This window comes from Pieris brassicae, chromosome 3, assembly GCF_905147105.1.
Source record: "Pieris brassicae chromosome 3, ilPieBrab1.1, whole genome shotgun sequence".
NCBI lineage: Eukaryota > Metazoa > Arthropoda > Insecta > Lepidoptera > Pieridae > Pieris > Pieris brassicae.
The window spans coordinates 23,036,065-23,054,628 of record NC_059667.1 but is presented as its reverse complement, the minus strand read 5'-3'; the positions used below and the strand labels follow the sequence as shown (position 1 = coordinate 23,054,628).

The 18,564-nt window shown below is 35.8% G+C and overlaps 1 protein-coding gene across 5 annotated transcripts; it reads left to right on the top strand.

Annotated features, from left to right (window-relative positions):
* Nucleotides 1-1,210: 1,210 nt before the first annotated feature.
* LOC123707047 (calbindin-32) lies at nucleotides 1,211-18,448 on the top strand. 5 transcript variants are annotated; one of them, XM_045656814.1, is made up of 14 exons: nucleotides 1,211-1,302; nucleotides 4,038-4,074; nucleotides 4,107-4,356; nucleotides 8,106-8,191; nucleotides 12,345-12,434; nucleotides 12,590-12,676; nucleotides 13,865-13,921; nucleotides 14,042-14,125; nucleotides 14,242-14,297; nucleotides 14,530-14,575; nucleotides 15,567-15,578; nucleotides 16,441-16,497; nucleotides 16,651-16,722; nucleotides 16,825-18,448. In XM_045656814.1, exons 3-14 carry the CDS (start codon nucleotides 4,209-4,211, stop codon nucleotides 16,975-16,977), a joined length of 948 nt encoding a protein of 315 aa, XP_045512770.1. In that variant the 5' UTR covers nucleotides 1,211-1,302; nucleotides 4,038-4,074; nucleotides 4,107-4,208; the 3' UTR covers nucleotides 16,978-18,448. The 5 variants fall into 5 exon arrangements, with proteins under 5 accessions (XP_045512770.1, XP_045512769.1, XP_045512772.1 ...); XM_045656813.1 differs by having other exon boundaries at nucleotides 4,038-4,356; XM_045656816.1 differs by lacking the exon at nucleotides 14,042-14,125 and having other exon boundaries at nucleotides 4,038-4,356.
* The last annotated feature ends 116 nt before the right edge of the window (nucleotides 18,449-18,564 follow it).

Here is an 18,564-nt window from a genome sequence, read left to right as displayed (position 1 = left end):
TTGGTCACAAGTCAAGTGTGAAATATGTTTTTAAAATCCGGTGCTTAAAAAAAACATAAAACACAGATAAGCACGTAACATCATCACTCTTTGTAAATCTGAATTTCAAAACATGTTAGGTCTTAAATTAAAGGAACTAACGAAAGCCGGTCATTTGCTCAATGCTTATCCTTCGCCAAACATCTTTGGAATCTCGTCGAATTGCCATCGCCTTCGCTTAGGAATGCCTATATGTTCCCCATAAGTGTCCCTTTAGCACTTTAGCTTTAAAGCAAGTAACCTTAGACACCTTGGCCTACAGTTTTATTTCCAATACTTTAATGTTAGACTCAAAGGGATTAATTTATGCTTCTTTCATATAAATATAATTGTAGAGTAAGGTGTACTCAATCTAAGATCAAAGATATCAGATCAAAGCGATACTTCTCCTACTAAACGGACATTTCGTAAACAAGTTTATTATGTTTAGATTTCACACTTGCATTGATTGCAATCTATTGATGTGTTAAAACTTTTGAAATCGATATTCTGACGGGCTGCACTGACTAAATAAATAACGTCGCTCATTTATGAATGGTCCGGTAAAATGCCTAGACGATTTCAGATCAAGTGACTCGATAGGATACCACAAGCCTTCCTTTATTGACGTATAATCACAATAATTTAAACATACAAATGAATCCTTTAATTGAATTTAATATTATTCGTAGACTACGAACAAGTTAGTCGGTAGTCTTAGCTAATAAATGACGAAGAAAAAAATAGAAATGCTTAAATCAATCTATGTTACCGAACAACACATGAATGCGTAGCATTACACGAATTTATTCTTAGAGATTAGTGAGAATTCCAATGGTGCTACTAAATACTAATAATCTACGTAAGCAATAATACATAATTACACATACCATCACACCATATTTCATCGAAACAATTTTCAGCGTCTGCCTAGATAATAACCATCCCTAAACATCCGGTCAAATGTAAAACCCCCGTTTTCAAGGACAGTTTAATCGCAGCGAAGTCTCTTTAAATCGGCTGTTTAATTCTTTGAGAAGCAGCTCGACGTTTTCGTAAACCGGCCGAATTGAGGAGACTACATTCCCACTGAAACAGGAAACCGAGAGCGCCTCTCGAAGGTGGAGGGTTAATACACAGCTCCGCCCTCGAGCAACCCCTAGATTCATTCATTCGTACCGTTACCCGCGCGGTGGCAACACGTCTTCTCCGAGAGTGTAGCTAACGTGTTAAATATAAACAATACTATTATTTGACAAAACACTCGAGACTAGGAATCCAAGGGTGAGTGTTACATTGTTAAGAAAGCTGTAAAAGGCAAGCCGACTAGCACTTCTTAAAACGTATTTTGTTTTACCCTTGACTTAACTCCATTTCACAGGTGTCTGTGTCAATAGGTTTTTTGGGTTATCACAAGGTTAAACGTGCTGTTTTGCTCGATCCGAGTACTTTTAAATGCTCAAAATGAGTTATTAAATTACTAAGTTAGAGCTTTCTAAGGGCGAAAATGTGAAAGCTCCCAAGTTTTTCTTATGTATTTTCATTTAATTTCATTAACCCACTTTTCTTTTAAATAACCAATAGTTCTCTGTCTCTATGGATTTGTGATAACGCACGTTGCGCGTGAGTGTAAAACTTTATTTAGACTTCGAAAGTTACGGAAGAAGTGTTTTTATTAAATAAAGTTTACAATTCCATATTAGGCAATTTTCATATCGATATTCGGCAGATAAATCTAATACTACGCCGTAGCTGTCTCTACAGCTACGACGGCGAAACTACAATTATAATGGAAATGTATAAAATTCTTCATATGCAGAATTAGATAGGATCAGTTGGCTGTAAAGGTTCACTGTTTAATCCTTTCCAAGTCTCTTACAACGTAATTATAACCTAAAAATATTCTTAATATGTTTCGCGGTCATTTGGCAGAGAAGGCTTAATTAGCCTCCAAAAAGCTTGCTAGCCCCACATAGAGTACTGTTCCCACCTCTGAGTGGGAGTTCCCCGGTACCAGCTCCTTCCGCTTGACCGTATTCAAGATTGACCATAGTCACGACAATTACATTCCATGCGGCTTGATCCTTTGGCGTTGCTTAGTCATAAGGGGTCTCTCTGTATCTTCTACCGGATTTACCATGGAGAGTGTTCACCTGTAGCTGAGTTTTAGTATCAAACATAAAAGCACCATCCATATCACCACGTCCATAGCTGAGCCTTTTTAAGGCAGTTTTTTCCGCACACCACCACTATTTGGAACCAGCTGCCCCCTGAAGTATTTCCGAACCAATTCGACTTAAGCTCCTTGATGAAAAGAGCGTATGAATTCTTGAAATGCAGGCAACACACTTTGCAAGCCTTCCGGCATAGTGAGTGTCTATGGGCGGCGGTATCATATAACATCAGTTGAGCCTCCTGACCGATTGCCTACTATTACGTAAAAAATGAAATTAATGTTCACATATAGCACCGCAACGTGTTATGAAAATCTAATTAGAGTTCTAGTGCAATAGACGTTTTATTTCACCTACAGTACAAAACAGTTCTATGTTACAGGGTCATTAACTATCGTATTTTGGAATGCTTATTGGTCTATATTTTCGATTATATTATCCTCCTTCCTTGCCTTACATCCTACAATATTCTTATCAGTTAATTCGCAAAATACTTTTCATTCTTTATCAGAGCTAATGAATGCTTAACCTTAACCAAATTAAATTAAATTTATCAGTACTTCAAAACTGTTTAAGAGAAGAAGCGTAGTTGTAAAAATGAATTATAGGAGTGACCGGATTTTTACAGTAGAGCGACTACAGTAACTCGTAACCCGCCCCAACGATAAAAAGGAAACGCCGCCCGCCCTAGACTTTATATTTGAATAATGGGACTACTATTTTAAGCCACATAAAAACGAAAAATTTATTTGAAGAAGGAGCTTTCGCTTATCAGGCATATTAATTTACACAGTATTGCTTTTATTCATTATTTATACACTAAAACTATCGATCCGATGCTCCGTCACTTAGCAATAGTCTTCGGAATTATGAAAAAGTACTATAAATTATGTTACGAGGATGTTTTCTAGAAAACTTTTCGCCGTCCCGAAGTTATACGTAAACTTGAATAACAATTGGAGTTTGTCACAAGGATAATGGCGCAATTAAATATATTGACGAAACGATGAATTTACTTAAGAGTATAGATTTAAGCCAAAGAAAATTATAATGTGTACGCACTTCTATGGCTACTTCCAATTTAAGGCGTGGCTAGTACTTGAAACTTCAAATGTTTTGAAACTTCAACCGTCGACGCGTCTTTTGGTCACTCTTTATATAAAAACGTTTTATAAAAATAGTAGGTACCTGTACAGTGTACACAAGTAGAGTCGGCGTACGCACTTTGAACATATTGATCGAAATCTATGGAATAAAAGCATCAAAGTAATCTATCATACCTTTGACTGGGTCCGAGAGGCCCAATTAGTTTCAATCAGACCTTTCGGCTTTTATTAAATTAGTATGTGCGTTATGTTGGCATTCGCACGCGTCAAAAAGTACTCTGCCATCCTCGACTAAGCATAAGGGGTACCTGCTTGAATAATAATATACTTATGCAGTCGTGGTATAGTGTGCGTCGAATGTGTAGTGTGCAATCTGGGCTGCAGCAGCTACCATAGACATAAACTTCGTTAATAGGCATTTGGCATTGTTTGCATTTGAAGTTTTCACCGTGACCCAGTCGCGAGAATATCGATTTCATTTAAATAATTACGATCCCACTTATAACTCACCAAATATCGAATCTATGTCAAGTTAGCGGTACATTTAAAAGGTCGACTTCGTCGATCGTCACTAAAGTAAAGCAACAGTGAGCTCTGCCATAGTAATGATGGGTTTAAGTTGTGTTATGCTCTAATGACTCGGCGAGTCATACGCTGTGACTCAGAATGTGGATGATGGATTTCATATAATCAATGGACTTTGCTGACAGTATTTCAAACATATTCTGTTTTGTTTCAGATGTAAACGACCCAGACATAACGGACGGAATCAATGACACAGATGTTATTGAAACACGTAACTTACACGCACAGATAATAAACGAAGCCAAATTATTAAGAATTACTAATTCTGAACTCGTTATATTTGAATGAAAATTGATTGCTCAGCTTTTTTAAATTTATTACAAAAATGAGTTTTGATTCGATCTCATCTAAAAAGTTTAATTTGGAGAAGGCAACGAACTTTATGCGTCAGTTTCGGGATCCTGACTCCAGGGAATTAAAGAAATTGTCTGCCAATCAGTTCATGGAGATCTGGAGTCACTATGACAAAGACGGTCAGTGCTTTTTGGTGTACTTTTAAAATACCTTGTATCGGAATCGGATAGTCGTATTATGGAATTAGCCTAATGGGACCTTTACAACCCTTTTATTTAACGAAAGCTTGTTATTTAATACTTGTTAGTGAATTTGAAAATTCTACAAAATAAATTTAGGTTTTACGACAATTAACTTTGTTTATTATTCAGTCATAGTACGAAGCATGATATTTGTTAGGGCATAAATGCGCGGCCAAAACCATCTTTAAATGGACACTGAGCAGATCCAACAAATCGTTGTTATAGTGTAAGCAATAGTCTTATTTAAACAAACAATAGCTTTAAGCAGACAAAAACAAACAAGTTTCGCTATGATTTGTTGCGATGACGAAGGTCAAATCTTCCAATATCGAATGAGTGGAAACACCACACATTTTCAGATGTGACAGAAAGACATCGCAACCGCTATGGCAAAAGACTTACGCCGTGATTTTTGTGCCAGACATTCAAGAGATAATGATGTTTACTTTAGCGAGTCGGACAAAAAGCGACCTTTCCACCTTCACTTAAAAATTCTGTATAGCTTCTGTTTCATGACGTCACTAGTCGAGTCATCCTCCCACCGAGATAAACTCATAGTTTTTGAAAGATTCTGCGATAGTTGCCCGAACAAATTTCACTGGAACTGAACGTTACAAAAGTAGTAGACCAAGAGGCTGGCCAAAGATAATATATATAAACTCGTAAGTAATCGTGTGTGATCTCATAAATAAGCCGCGTGGGCCGAACAATAGTTATATTTGAAAATGAGGATTCCACGACTTTAATGAAAATGAATTATTCATTCATTTTGCCGTATTCATTAATAACTAGATAGAACTTTAATAAAACATAACTCTTTCAGTTAAGGTTAACATTAAAACAATTATTAATTGCTAAGTTACTTCTGCTATTTTACTCGTAGAAAAAGAGCAATGACGAATAAAATTCGTGTTTGTGTATCTTCGTACGAGATAGAAAGAATTACTTTATTTACTTCGACCTAATTTAATTTAATTCTAATACCGAGATGTCGAAAATAACGTCAAGTTTTGCCATAATTTTGTAACTAAAAATAGTTCAGCCTGGATAACATCCGGCAGGACAGTACTTAACTCCTGGCCACCGCTTACAACTCTACCAAGATCCGACCCCATATGCATTATGCATACTATTTCTACCACTAAATAATTAGTATGACTCAAAACATAGCGATTAAAAAGACTTGCGGGATGTTTCTTGCCCGCTCTACGCCCTTGATTTGCGAACTGGTAGTAAATGTAAATTTACAATTAATTTAACTTCTTTTCTAACGTTCATAAGTGTAGTTGTTTATGTATATGAATAAAGTTATTTTGAGTTAGAGTTTGGGTTTGAGTACCTCTAAGCTTGAATTGACGATGACCTTGCTCTTTCCGATGCGCTTGATTCTTTTACTTTGGGTAGGGATGTCAGGCCCCTTTGTCACTTTTCTTTCCATCTTTTACTTGTGGAACCAGCTTTCCTGAGAGGTATTTCCCACCTATAAAGATACGACCTTCAAGCCTTCAACAAAAGAGTTCGGCAAAATACCCACAAGCCTCTCGGCGGTGCAGGTGGCCATGGGCGGCTCGTATCTATCCGAGAAAAAATCGTTAAGTACGTATATTTACATTATTCATAAAAATGCTGGTCTATTTAAAGAAATAGTTATGTTGTTGTTGCTATCCTGACTTGTTTATGTTATTCTCAATTATTCTGAATAGTTATTTGCACCCCAATTCACCTCTATTGCGAAGGATTAAATTCTGCTTATTTCTACTTAAAATCTTTCCGATGACAATTGATTTCGTAATACCGCCACTCCGTTAGATTTTAAAGGGAATATTGATTCTTATTAATTAGTCTTTCAGAAACTAGTTTTTATCAACATTTACAAAGCTGCGTGCAAACAGGAATTAAATTATTAATATTCCGGCGTATTTGTTCATGTTCATGGTTTCCTATAAAAATATTATAGATTTCTGCCACGCCATATTTCGTTTAATGCTAATACCAAAAAAGTGTGGACCACCTTTTTATACCGCCTACATATTTTAATTTTGGTCTTAAAAAGCTAATGAATGAATACCGCCGTAATATGTTTTGACTTCACTTAAAGTAAAATGTAATGAATGTAAGGAACATTATAAAATATCTAATTATTCTATTTTAAAAAATCTTTATGTAAATTCCATTCAAATTGAAATGTACTATACTCAGTTAGACTACTGGAAAACAGCTAACTAAGCTGAAGCAAATGTGCTTAAATTGAAGCGAGAACTTTTCTCTTAAACCTCAATTGAACAAGTAAAGTAGAAAAATGTACGAATAAAAGAACGCGACGAGGCAAAGCACAGAATCATATACACAGTTGGAAAATCATTGTAAATTCTATAAATATCTCTCATATCACAAGGGGTATACGTTTTTATTCCTTTATTACAACAATATTCCTTATATCTATTAATTGGTCTGGTATAACCGTTTAACGTCATTTAATTTATAATTGTTTAGTCAAGCCCTATTTCATATATTTAATTAAAATATGGGGTACAGCATGCAAAAAATAATTTCAAACTTACAATCACTACAAAATAAATTAATAAAAGCACTATTTAGATACAATTTTTTAACACAGACTAAGAAAATTTACCAATAAACCAAAATTATGACGATTATAGCATATATAACTGTATGTTTATAGCACTTGTATCTTAATTTAAAAAAAAATTGCTCTCTCCATAGTGGTTTATCATTTAATATGATCAAGGACACAACCACACGCAACACTCGTCGAGCGAGTTTCCTTATCTTGCTGAAGCCGCGCACAAATTATTTGAAGATCGATTGGGTATGAGGGTGTGCAACTGTTTAATCGTTTGCCATCTAAAATTCGCAATATTGGCGTGTTTGACAGATTCAAGGGGGCATTAAAGATCCATGTCAAAGTGACTATAGTGAACTAAAATTGGGACGTGTATTTACATAATATTAAGTTTCTCATGTAAATAAAATATAATTTTGTAATGAGAAATAGAGATGTTTAAACATAAACAACCAGTTTCTATGCCACATATGAAGATCATAATAAATGAATCTAAACGCGTTGCGTTGTAAATAGCCCTGTATTTACAAATCATTTGGTATCTGATGGCTTACCGTGACAAAATTACACGTCGAAAGGATTTTGCCCTATCGGTGTCTTTTAAGTCGTTTATAAATGTGTACCATCAGACCGATGGAGTATTAAAAGACCCCGCAGTGTCCACGTGAGCTCGCACTATTGAGTCACAGCTAAAAGAATCGCAACGTTTAATAGCAGTCTGTGACAGTACAGTAGAGTGAAGAGGCATTCCGCTTTCTGCGAATGCAAGTTTTATGATACTCTGCACTGTTTATTCTGGCAAATAGAATACCGTAGAGCCCTAGAATCTGCAGACGCTGAATATTTTTCCGAGAGTACAAATCCACGATTAGCACTAACATGTGATTCACAACATTTCTCTGTTAATCGCTGTAAAACGAGTTACACCAGATAGAAAAGGCTTCGATCAATCCACTTACAGGCTTAGATTGACGCACGTAAGTTAATTAAGTTGAATTATTCAGTACCACTGTCCAAGCAAATTGCGATCCCATGGTTATTAAGGAATATATATATCTTTACAGACACAGCTGACTTATGAATTAATATTGTTCCCTTGCAGGCAACGGCTACATCGAAGGTACAGAGCTGGACGGGTTCTTGAGAGAGTTCGTGTCTAGCGCTAATTTTACAGACATCAGTCCCGATGTGAGTACATAGTTTCAAACGCAAAACATACAAATCACAGTTGTCTTATTGAGAGATTATATTTTCAATTTATTTCATAGTCAGACATTGTACAGAGTGGCGAGTAAATAAAATATAAATAATTAACATATGTAAAAAGTGTTTCCTAATAAATTATCTTTGATGACCAATACAAAAGGATTTGTTCTAAGAATTAATATTGAAGAAGAACGATCAACTTTCTGTTTTATTCAATACAATAATAGAAATATATGCAATTGTCTTTCAATCTTTCATCTCATTTAGAAATCAATAGCTATGCATCTCCTTCCGATCCGTACGAAACCCGTGGGACAGCCATCACCAGCAAAGGCAGACAGTTTCATTAGAGCCACTTCCCCACTATCTTCCGTCTTTCTTTCGCTCCTCATTAGCTTCAAAGGTGTCCGCTTTTCTGTCAACCAAGTCTTCCCCTCATCTCCATCGCTGACTTCTGAGTTTGAGCCGTGAGTGTGGATTTTCGAGACACAAACACATATTTTGATAATAACCACAAACAGAATTAAAGTTAACCTCATGTCAAGGAACGGCTCTCGAATGCGCACACTTTCAATTAACGACCATTAACGTTATGATTGAAACCACTCATTAAATACTAATCAGAGTACTTTTAATTGTTATAACAATGAGATAAATAAAAATAAAATGCATTTTAAATACATGTATATCAAATTTATAATATTACATACAATTGAAGTAAATTAAAGAACCAGTCGGTAAAATACCGTGTGTGTGTGTGTCGGACTCACATTTGCCAAGAAAAGAAGTGATTCGCATAAAGTGCTGAAAGTTACAGCCAAGGTCTGAACATAGTTGTCAAACTCCAATATCGAGATGACCTTCTAAGTCGAGTCGTGTTCTTGGTCACGAATTTAATGTTTGTGATATTAAGATATTAACGACAGGTTTCATTTCTTTAATCCTGCATCTAAATAGAAACGCTATAATTCATCTATTATTTTTAATGAAAGTCTTCTGGCTACTTATGCGTATTAGAACTATCGTCCCCAAACATCAATGACGTAGTAGTAGCCCAAACCCCTTGCACTTTGAACCCTTACGGTGGCATAGTTGTACCCGACACCCCCCGAAGTAATCCAAGGATAAGCGTTCTGGCTGTAGCCTATTTCCGTCGCAGTCAACGCTGCTATTCTCGTCGTAGCATTGCCACGGAAGATGAAGTCCTGGTACTGAACAGCGTTGGGGACAGGTTGTTTGTTCAAATAGTGTCTGAAATCCAAAAAGATGTATCACCATCTCACTCATAGATAGTTAAAATTTTAAAATATCGATATATTATAATACCTATGCAACAATCTGTCGCCATTTGTAATGTAACCAACGCTCAAGCTTGACCTGTTAATGGGTCTCACCACTGCGCCACTAGTGAGTGACGCCACCACTGCCACACAAACAACTAGTAATAACTTCACCTGAAAAGAAGAAGATTAGTGGTTACGCCATTCGTTCTAAAAACACAAAACCACGTCTGCAATTCCGTAACATTCAGGCGCTTTATTTAAAAACAGATCCAAGACGATTTGTACAATAAAAGTTCACTCACCATTTCGGCACGTCAAGTGTACGATAAACAATATGTGGAAGTGATTGCGACGATAACGGTCGGACCATTATCTTGCTTATCAGTCATTTGCTTAAAGCCGTGTATTCATCTTATTTATAATTTATTAATTTTCTTACGAAACCGAGGAAGCTGTTTTATGCACCTGTCGGACGATTAAAAAGTGCGAAATAACTTATTCCTGAATATATGTAGAAACGTTTAGGCAATTTAAATTGTTTCACAGATACATATACATTACTAGTATTATATATATATATCAGGTCACAATAGGTCGGCGCTTTCATTCAAATTAATTTTAATAATTAAAAATAAACATTACATACTTTTAAAAGCATGTGTACGAGATTCATATTTGTAAACAGCACTTTACTCCGGTATCTAGTGTTTTCTGCGAAAAGATGACATCATGGAATATTATCATGTCTATAGGTTCTAAAGAATACATAACTACTGTTAATGCACAACACGATTTTCTCTTCAATGCGAAATAATCTGTTGCGCTAGGCAAGGTTCCGATTCAGAAACGAAAGATACTGAAGGACCTTGCTTGCGTTCGTAGTTAAAGATAATAGACACGATAAGGCGACGTCCTTTTTAAAGATCCAGAAGGAATTCATTTTGTTTGCGATCAGATAACGCTGGATGGGGTATAAATTAGTTTCATTCGCCTTCCTAGGTAACACTGAAAATGTTAAGAAAATGAAAACGGCTTAATGAACAAAGTTGCCAATACTTTTGTTGGTTTTCAAAGTAATCTCCGTTCCTCTCTGCACATCGTCGCATTCGATGGAACCACTGAGAAAAGCAGTGGGCCCATTCTTACTTAGTGGTCTCTTCTATGGGGTCTTTTCGAACGGTTTTCTCGCGTTAGGATCATTTTCACATGTAACAAGAGTTTTAGATTTGCCGCCAATTCACAAAAACAAATGACAAATGAAAGCAATATAGTTATACTACAAAGAGTTCTTATAAGCGATGTCTCTAACTGGCCAGTTCTAAACATTTTCAGTGATACCACGTATTTAGTAAAAGTATTAACAATAGTATGTACCTAGTATTTAATTTTACTCTGTAACCAAGAAAACAACTTTCACTGAGTAACTTATACGTTTAGGTTAGGTTAGAAAATACTAGAGCGGAGCGATTAGGTTTGACTCCCGAAAAACAAAATAAGAATAAACGTAACTAGAGGTCCATTCGAGCCTTCCTTACATGTGTGTGGTTTGATTTGGCAACGTTGGAGGTTTGCCAGAGCTCTTGCTTACAATTTCATTTTATTGCCTAGCTTTATTGGTTGAATTGCATAACACGTGCCGGTATGAATACTGATGGCAGCTGTTTCCTATGAACTTGAAATGCGCAATCTCTTGCCAAATCGAGATTTTTACCCTGAAACTTAGATTTTATTATTAGCAATATGACGTATTTTTTCAAGTGTAATTTTTGACCGGGTCCTCGTTACTGACGGTAAGAAAAATTTGTATTTGTAAATAACTAAACATTGAAATAGCAGTGTTGGCCTAGTGGCTCCAGCTTGCGACTATAATCTCTGAGGTCGTAGGTTCGATCCCCGGCTGTGCACCAATCGACTTTCTTTCTATGTGCGCATTTAACATTAGCTCGAACGGTCAAGGAAACATCGTGAGGAAAGCGCCGTAAGGCAAGCCGCCTTAGACCGAAAAAAGTCGATGGCGTATGTCAGGCATAGACGGCTGATCACCTACTTGCCTAATCGATATACAAATAATCATGAAACAGATACAGAAATCTGAGGCCCAGACCTAAAAAAGGCTGTAGCGCCATTGATTTATTATTTATTTTTAAGCAGTATGAAAAGCTGCCAAAAAACTGAAATCTTTATGACATTGCTTGTAGTTATGAGCATGTTTCGTTGTTGAGTGAGTTGAGCACGTGGAGAGGCATCCAACCACAGCACACAAAGCAGCCCATAGTATATATCTTCGACAATAAAATTGGCAGGGCTCGTGAATGCGATAGTTAGGACACGATTCGCCTACTTGGAATATCGGCAAATGTACACTGACACTATTTGCTGCTTGGAATCCAAAAAAAAAGAATCGCCTAACGTGTACATTGTATTCATACAATTTACCTTCTTCAGTGAGTCTAGCCTCACAATGTGCCAGCAACTAAAAGAAAAATAGCGAGTCCGCTTTAAGATTTTCTCTGCAGCGTATAAGTATAAATAGCATACGTTGTAAATACCGTGAGTATTTTGAGTATTGGCTAACCATTGACCTCGCATAATGAACTCATTTGCTCGCTATCTGTATTTAAAATTATTAAATTAACTCCACGATTATTCCGCGCCGACCCTTGACCTCGACAAGTGCTGAAATGCTTCTGCGAAGCCACATTTAGATGCCTTTGAAATTTTTAATTAAGTAAGTATGACATCAAGAGCGTCTCTGATTTCATTTAGTGCATTTGCATGTTTCAACATTTGGCTCGATTGCTCAAAATTACGTAATACGTATAATGAGCCAATAAGCTTTTACGTTTTTTCAGGCGGTTTCGGATTCGATGCTGGTGGAACTTAAAGCCTGTTTTATGGAAGCCTACGACGACAACCAAGATGGCAAAATCGATATTCGAGAGGTGAGGTTATGATTATTATGATTGTCTAATACTCTGCCCTCTGTGTTAGACATACCGAGTCGCACCATACATGGCTATTCTTACAAATAAATAGGCATTTTACAAAAGGATTAAGCGTAATTTGTGAGAAAAGAGGTGAATTATTTCTTTTTCAGTTGGCCCAACTTCTTCCAATGGAGGAAAACTTTCTTCTTCTGTTCAGGTTCGACAACCCTCTAGAATCGAGCGTCGAGTTTATGAAGGTACAAACTGCATACGTTTAAATACTTTTTATTATTACTCTTTTTGTGTAACTTAGTCTTGCCATAAATACTGTTACATAAAACCTTTATTTTTTTCTAAACTTTAATTATTTTGACTTTGGAACACGTATATTATTTAAGAAAAACTTCTTTAGATTTTGCGCCATTTCACATATTTTTGCGTGTTCTTATGAAATTACTATATGGATTGGGATGCTAACGAAAATAAAATTATATGGGTATGGAGCCGTCGGTTATATTCCAGACACTTCAAAAGCTTGGTAGCGTCTGTCGAAGACCAGAAAAGAGCGTGCTGTTAGAGCTACAAAGGCTGTTAATGCTGTTAAAGCTCATAAATTCGTCGAAACGCTAGGACTCTGTCGCGTATAATAAAACAAAAGCTGAAGCTCGGTGCTTATTGTCGATATAGAGGACGTGCCCTATTAATTAATTATTAATTAGTCTTTACAATTAAAGAGAGTGGATCGAAAGTACAGAAATATCCTCTTCACCGATGAAAAAAAATTCACGCTCAGAGATCTAAAGAAGCTGCTCGAGTGGTCGGAAAGGTACAACGTGGTCGTTACCCTGCGTCAGTGATGGTTTGGTGGGGCGGGTCTTGTCAAGGATTCATAAAACTACATTTTTTGTGAAAAAGCAGTGAAAACTTCAGCCAAAGTATATCAAGATACACTCTTGGATGATCATGGTCATTGTGAAAACTGAAATATATCATGATGTTTTCAGCAGGATTCTGCACCTGATCACAAGGCTCGAACTACCCAAACCTGGCTTGACACCAACGCTCCGAACATTATAAGAGCGAAATACTGGCCCTCATCTAGGCCAGACCTCAACCCTTTAGACTTCAAATTATGGTCAGTTTTAGAGGACATGGCCTGCTCTAAACAACACGGCGACATTAAGTCTCTTAAAGAATGGAGCAAGCAGTGGCAAAATTTCCCTTGGACACCGCGTGTAAATCCAATAATATTACATAACCTCATTAAAAAATCCATTTTCATTTGTAACAGAACTTATGGCTGGACTAGGTATTTACCTAAAAAAAAATGTTTTCCTTCAAAGTGTTTCACTTGCCTAAATGCCTATTATTTCTCGATGTCACTGCGACGATAAAGAGATGTTTGCAGAGCCGCGGTATATAAAACAACCTGCACGATGTTCCAGATTTGGCGGGAATACGATACTGATGGAAGTGGATACATTGAAGCCGACGAGCTCAAGGTTGCTTCTTTTTCTTACTACTATTTTACATATTAATCAGCAAGATAATGCACTAACACACGTTTTGTCTACTACAAAATCAATTAACTCTTCAACCATTTAATTTTATGTCCTTTTTAGAATTTCTTACGCGATCTCTTGAAAGAGGCGAAAAAAATAAACGACGTATCCGAAGATAAATTAATCGAGTACACCGACACAATGGTGAGTGGCTGGGCTTACACACTATTTTATAACCAAGATCGTTTATTAATTCTGTTTGTTTGGCAATTTTATTAAAACATAATATTAATACGAGTATATATGACTTATTTTTGCAGCTCCAAGTTTTTGACTCTAACAAAGACGGAAGACTACAGCTCTCCGAAATGGCGAAGTGAGTATATGTGTAAATCAAGTAAATTCTCCACATTTATTTGCCCATTTGCTAGTGTATTCGCGATCTATAAAACTACTAACTAACTTATTAGTTGCTATTTATAGCTGTATTTGTTATATTACTGCACTAGGTTACTCTAAACTTCCCATTCTATTTTTGTGCAAAATAAAAATGATGAAGGTTTAGCAAACATCATATCGGAGTTATAATTAAGAATATTTATTTTAAGGCTTCTACCAGTGAAAGAAAATTTTCTCTGCAGACAAGTGTTCAAGGTGAGTGACGTCTAATTTCCCGCCAACGTAAGCAGCGTGGCCATTGATCCTCGCAAATCATTCATAATCTAACATTTTATGCATTATTATTACGTTCCTTGCACATGTTTGACTTTGTTAAAGTATTTCCTTAGATGTAGCTGCTGTATTCCGTTACAGTTCCGTTGCGCTCTTAACGTCGCAAGACTAGACTAATGCATGGTTTCTAACTTTTTTGCAAATGCACTTTTTTAAAATGCACGAGACCGTAAAATCTATAATAGTTGGCATTCAATATGAACTTCATAAAAAATAAAGCTATATATAAAAGAACCACGAGGGGCTGTGGCAAGGTTTCATTGTCTATTAACGTAATATTTCACATTCAAATTGATCAACATCTTAATATATCAGATTTATGAATTCGGTCAAGAGAATTATGAAATATAAAATGCGTGTTGTAACTTCTGCTCTGGACGAAGATAATTTTCAGCTTTAGGGTTTATAACTTTTTATTATAAAGTAATACTGAATCATACGCATTTCAAACAATGTTTACTATAATTAATTCTCGGAATTTAACTATTAGCGTAGAAATCACAAGCCTCGGCTTACGCCTGCGACTAGGTGATAAGCTTGCAAAGTTCCATAAACAAGCTTTATACACAAAAGCACACTTTTCATTGCAAAGTGGCCACTTTAAAATGTTTTTCATACATCACATAATGAACATGGCAGAATATCTCATCACTGACATCTTGTATCGGCTTAGCTCATGCCGAAATTATATTTAAATTTAACTTACGTATTGCTGTCATAATATCACGATTTAATTGAAATTACAAGTAGAATTTGAAAATATATTACTTCTACTAATAAAACAAATATTCCTTAATTACGTAAATTGTACTAAAAAAATATATAATATATATCAAAACACCTACTATTGATTTGCCTGTCTCTCTCTTTCTCTCTCTATCTACACGGCTGCTTGTCTGCACAACGCACATAGGAAGGCATCGAGGTGAGTCCTCCGAATGTACTCCAAGACGAGACTAGTTTAATCAAAATTAAACTTCTAGCAAGCAAGCGACATCACCGGTCTTTAATGGGAACGTAATAAATATATCTTGGAATCGAAATGATCACGTCCTGGAATACAAGTCTTGACTTTAAAAAGCATACTTGGACAACGTCTCATTTATTTATTAAGTTTTAGTCTTTTGTAAATATTGTTTGAGAAAAGAAAGCACGTCAAACGGAGATACGCTGACGAACCAACTAAACTACAAACAGTTCACTCGGAGAAATGTTTTTTTAGTAGTTTTGTGAGCATGTACTAGTCGAGTGCATTAGTTTTGTATCTATGTGTTGATAAAGTTGGAATCTTCGAATTGTCCAACCACTAGAGATGATTTCGTTTAGCCCACAAATAATAATGATAGCGCCTGGGATTGCGAGTTTGCGTTATTGAAGTTGGGAGGAAAAGTTTAGCAAACCAGAACGATTATTAAACAAAGTATAATTAAAGCTTCGTAGAATATTTTGTTTTCGAGGCTTATGTCTTTTTTGCAAGAGAGAGCACTGTAACAAATATGAAATTTGCAGTGAAGGTGGATGTCTAGGACACTGCTCAGAGCAATCTTTTGTTCAAAACAATCGAATCGTTAGACAACTTACCCATCGATCGTTCCATTTTCCGTCGTTTGTTTTTTATTATTAAGTTGAATTTCAAATTGAAATTAGAAAAATAGGTTTAATATCTACATCGTGCTTACAAGAGGTACACAGACTTATTGTACATTTTGTTGATGACATTATATTATATGATTGCGGACAGTTTTGGGAAAATTGGTATTTTAAATTACTCAATGACATGTTCACAGGGCGCCACAAAGCTCACTAAGGACGACATCGAAAGAGTGTTTTCACTTTATGACAGAGTAAGTGGCGAATACCTATTAGTATTACAATTGCCTTACGACGCTGTGTCTCGAATCAGCATTTTGCAAGCCGCAGCAGGCTGATCAAAAATCTTTCAGTCTTCCTAAGTCGTTTCGTTAAAACGTTTGTACTCATGCGAAAACTATTTTTAGGACAATAACGGATCTATAGAAAATGAAGAGTTAAAAGGATTTCTCAAAGACCTTCTAGAATTAGTAAAAAAGGTAAGTGAATTATGTATGGGTGGAGTTTTATGTTCCCTATAAGGCACGCTCGTTAACGCAGAATACTGTTTTGAAAGTGACAATTACATTTGGCCTTTTCAGGACTACGACGCCCAAGACCTGCTCGAATTCGAAGAGACCATTCTCCAAGGCCTGGAATATAGCAGTGAAGGGAAAATAAGTAGGAAACAATTAACAATGATACTTTTGGCTCTGGCGAAGCATAATCAAGAAGAAGAGCCGGCTACTCCATAACTGAATACAGATCTCGTTGCCAGTCCGTCCCACTGTCAATTCACTTGGTCTTTTCATAGCGTAGTTGAGATGAGAGAGAGATGTCCCAAATCTGATTAACTTTCCCAAAGCTATGAAAAGGGTTCAGGTAGAATTACCTTCAAAATAATGTGTGCTTTTTACAATAGATGCTTTGTATTAAATGTACTAGCTTGATGTGTTAAACGTTTAGTAAGTATTGTGAGCATTGTTGCAGTTCTGTTATTCACTTTAAAAAAATTATAACCCACACTGGAACGTAAAGAAAAAGAGAAGCCCAGGGCATAAAGCCGTGAAGCCGATCTTGTTGTTGATCATGCATTTGGAGCCAGCGGTAAATTTTTCCTAACTTTTAAATCTATGTCACAGAGTCTATCATTGTTGTTAAAGCTGTTTAGAATTACCGTAAGATATAAGCCAAAGTCAATGCCAAATATTTACGAAAATTATAGCGATACTATACATATATACAATTACTTAACTAAACATTGAAGAGATTTCTCTCTCTTCTTAAAACTATTGTAATTATAGTGAGCTGAGAATCAAAGGAATCTTACTCTGTGAGATACTCATTTACTCTTTATCATTATTATTAATGAACATTACTCCACGGATTCTCCTGCGACTTGGCGATGATTTTATTATTGCAACGCAGAATTTATCCTTAGCCCAGGGACAAAGTGATATTGTGTATTTAGTTGAATTTAACCAGAGTGGTTGATAATATTTAATTAAGTTAAACCATAACGTAGTAAATGATTAGTTATGTTTCTTAAAATGATTGAATCTTGAATAAGGTTTTGTATGTAATATTTAATGTGTCGCTTTAATATTGATTGAACTCGTGAGAGCCGACTTCTAGTCAACAGCACTGGTCCTGCGGGTCATGTAATGTGAAACAAACGCTTACTCTCTTCGCCTTGTAGGCTTGTACTTTAAAATAGCTCTCTGAAAAATGACGTAACGCGTCTCGAGTGAGACTCCGATGGTCGTACGTCACAAAGATCAGGTAATACGCACTTTGTTGCATAGAAATCTTGTAATAATAAACCATACATGACGTAGCTGAATAACTGGGAAATATTAAAATTTTGTTCTGTTCGCATATTATACTGTCTTCTAGTTCTTCTTAATATCTTAAAATCTATTGATATTGTTCACAAAATAATAATTGAAAAATACCCAAAGGTCTTGGTGTATTTGTACATGGTGTAATTACATACGTGATAATTGTTTAGAAGCAATGCGCGACCGAGACGCGTTTGGTAACTTATTGAGATTTCTATGTTTGGCAGTTATCGTAGAAACAATATAATATTTTGTTGTTAGAAATCGATGTGATAGTAAAGATAAATGTTAATTTAGTTTAAAATATATTAAATCTAATATTAAATAACGTGTTAATTATAATATAAATGTGCAAAGACTAAACATTGATAATGCAAATAAAGTGTTTATATTTATAAATTTTATTTTAATTACCACTTAGAGAAGACATACTAGGCGTATTAGGCTTTTGCAGAACAGTTACTAAATAATAAATACTATTAATCATTTGTGTTTTCTTAA

What these genes read in the sequence shown, in the direction of transcription:
- LOC123707047 (XM_045656814.1), top strand. Translation starts at nt 4,209, where the DNA reads ATGAGTTTTGATTCGATCTCATCTAAAAAGTTTAATTTGGAGAAGGCA. An exon ending in GCAAAATCGATATTCGAGAG is followed by an intron (nt 12,435 to 12,589) that starts GTGAGGTTATGA and finishes TTTCTTTTTCAG; the next exon opens with TTGGCCCAACTTCTTCCAAT. An exon ending in TTGAAGCCGACGAGCTCAAG is followed by an intron (nt 13,922 to 14,041) that starts GTTGCTTCTTTT and finishes TGTCCTTTTTAG; the next exon opens with AATTTCTTACGCGATCTCTT.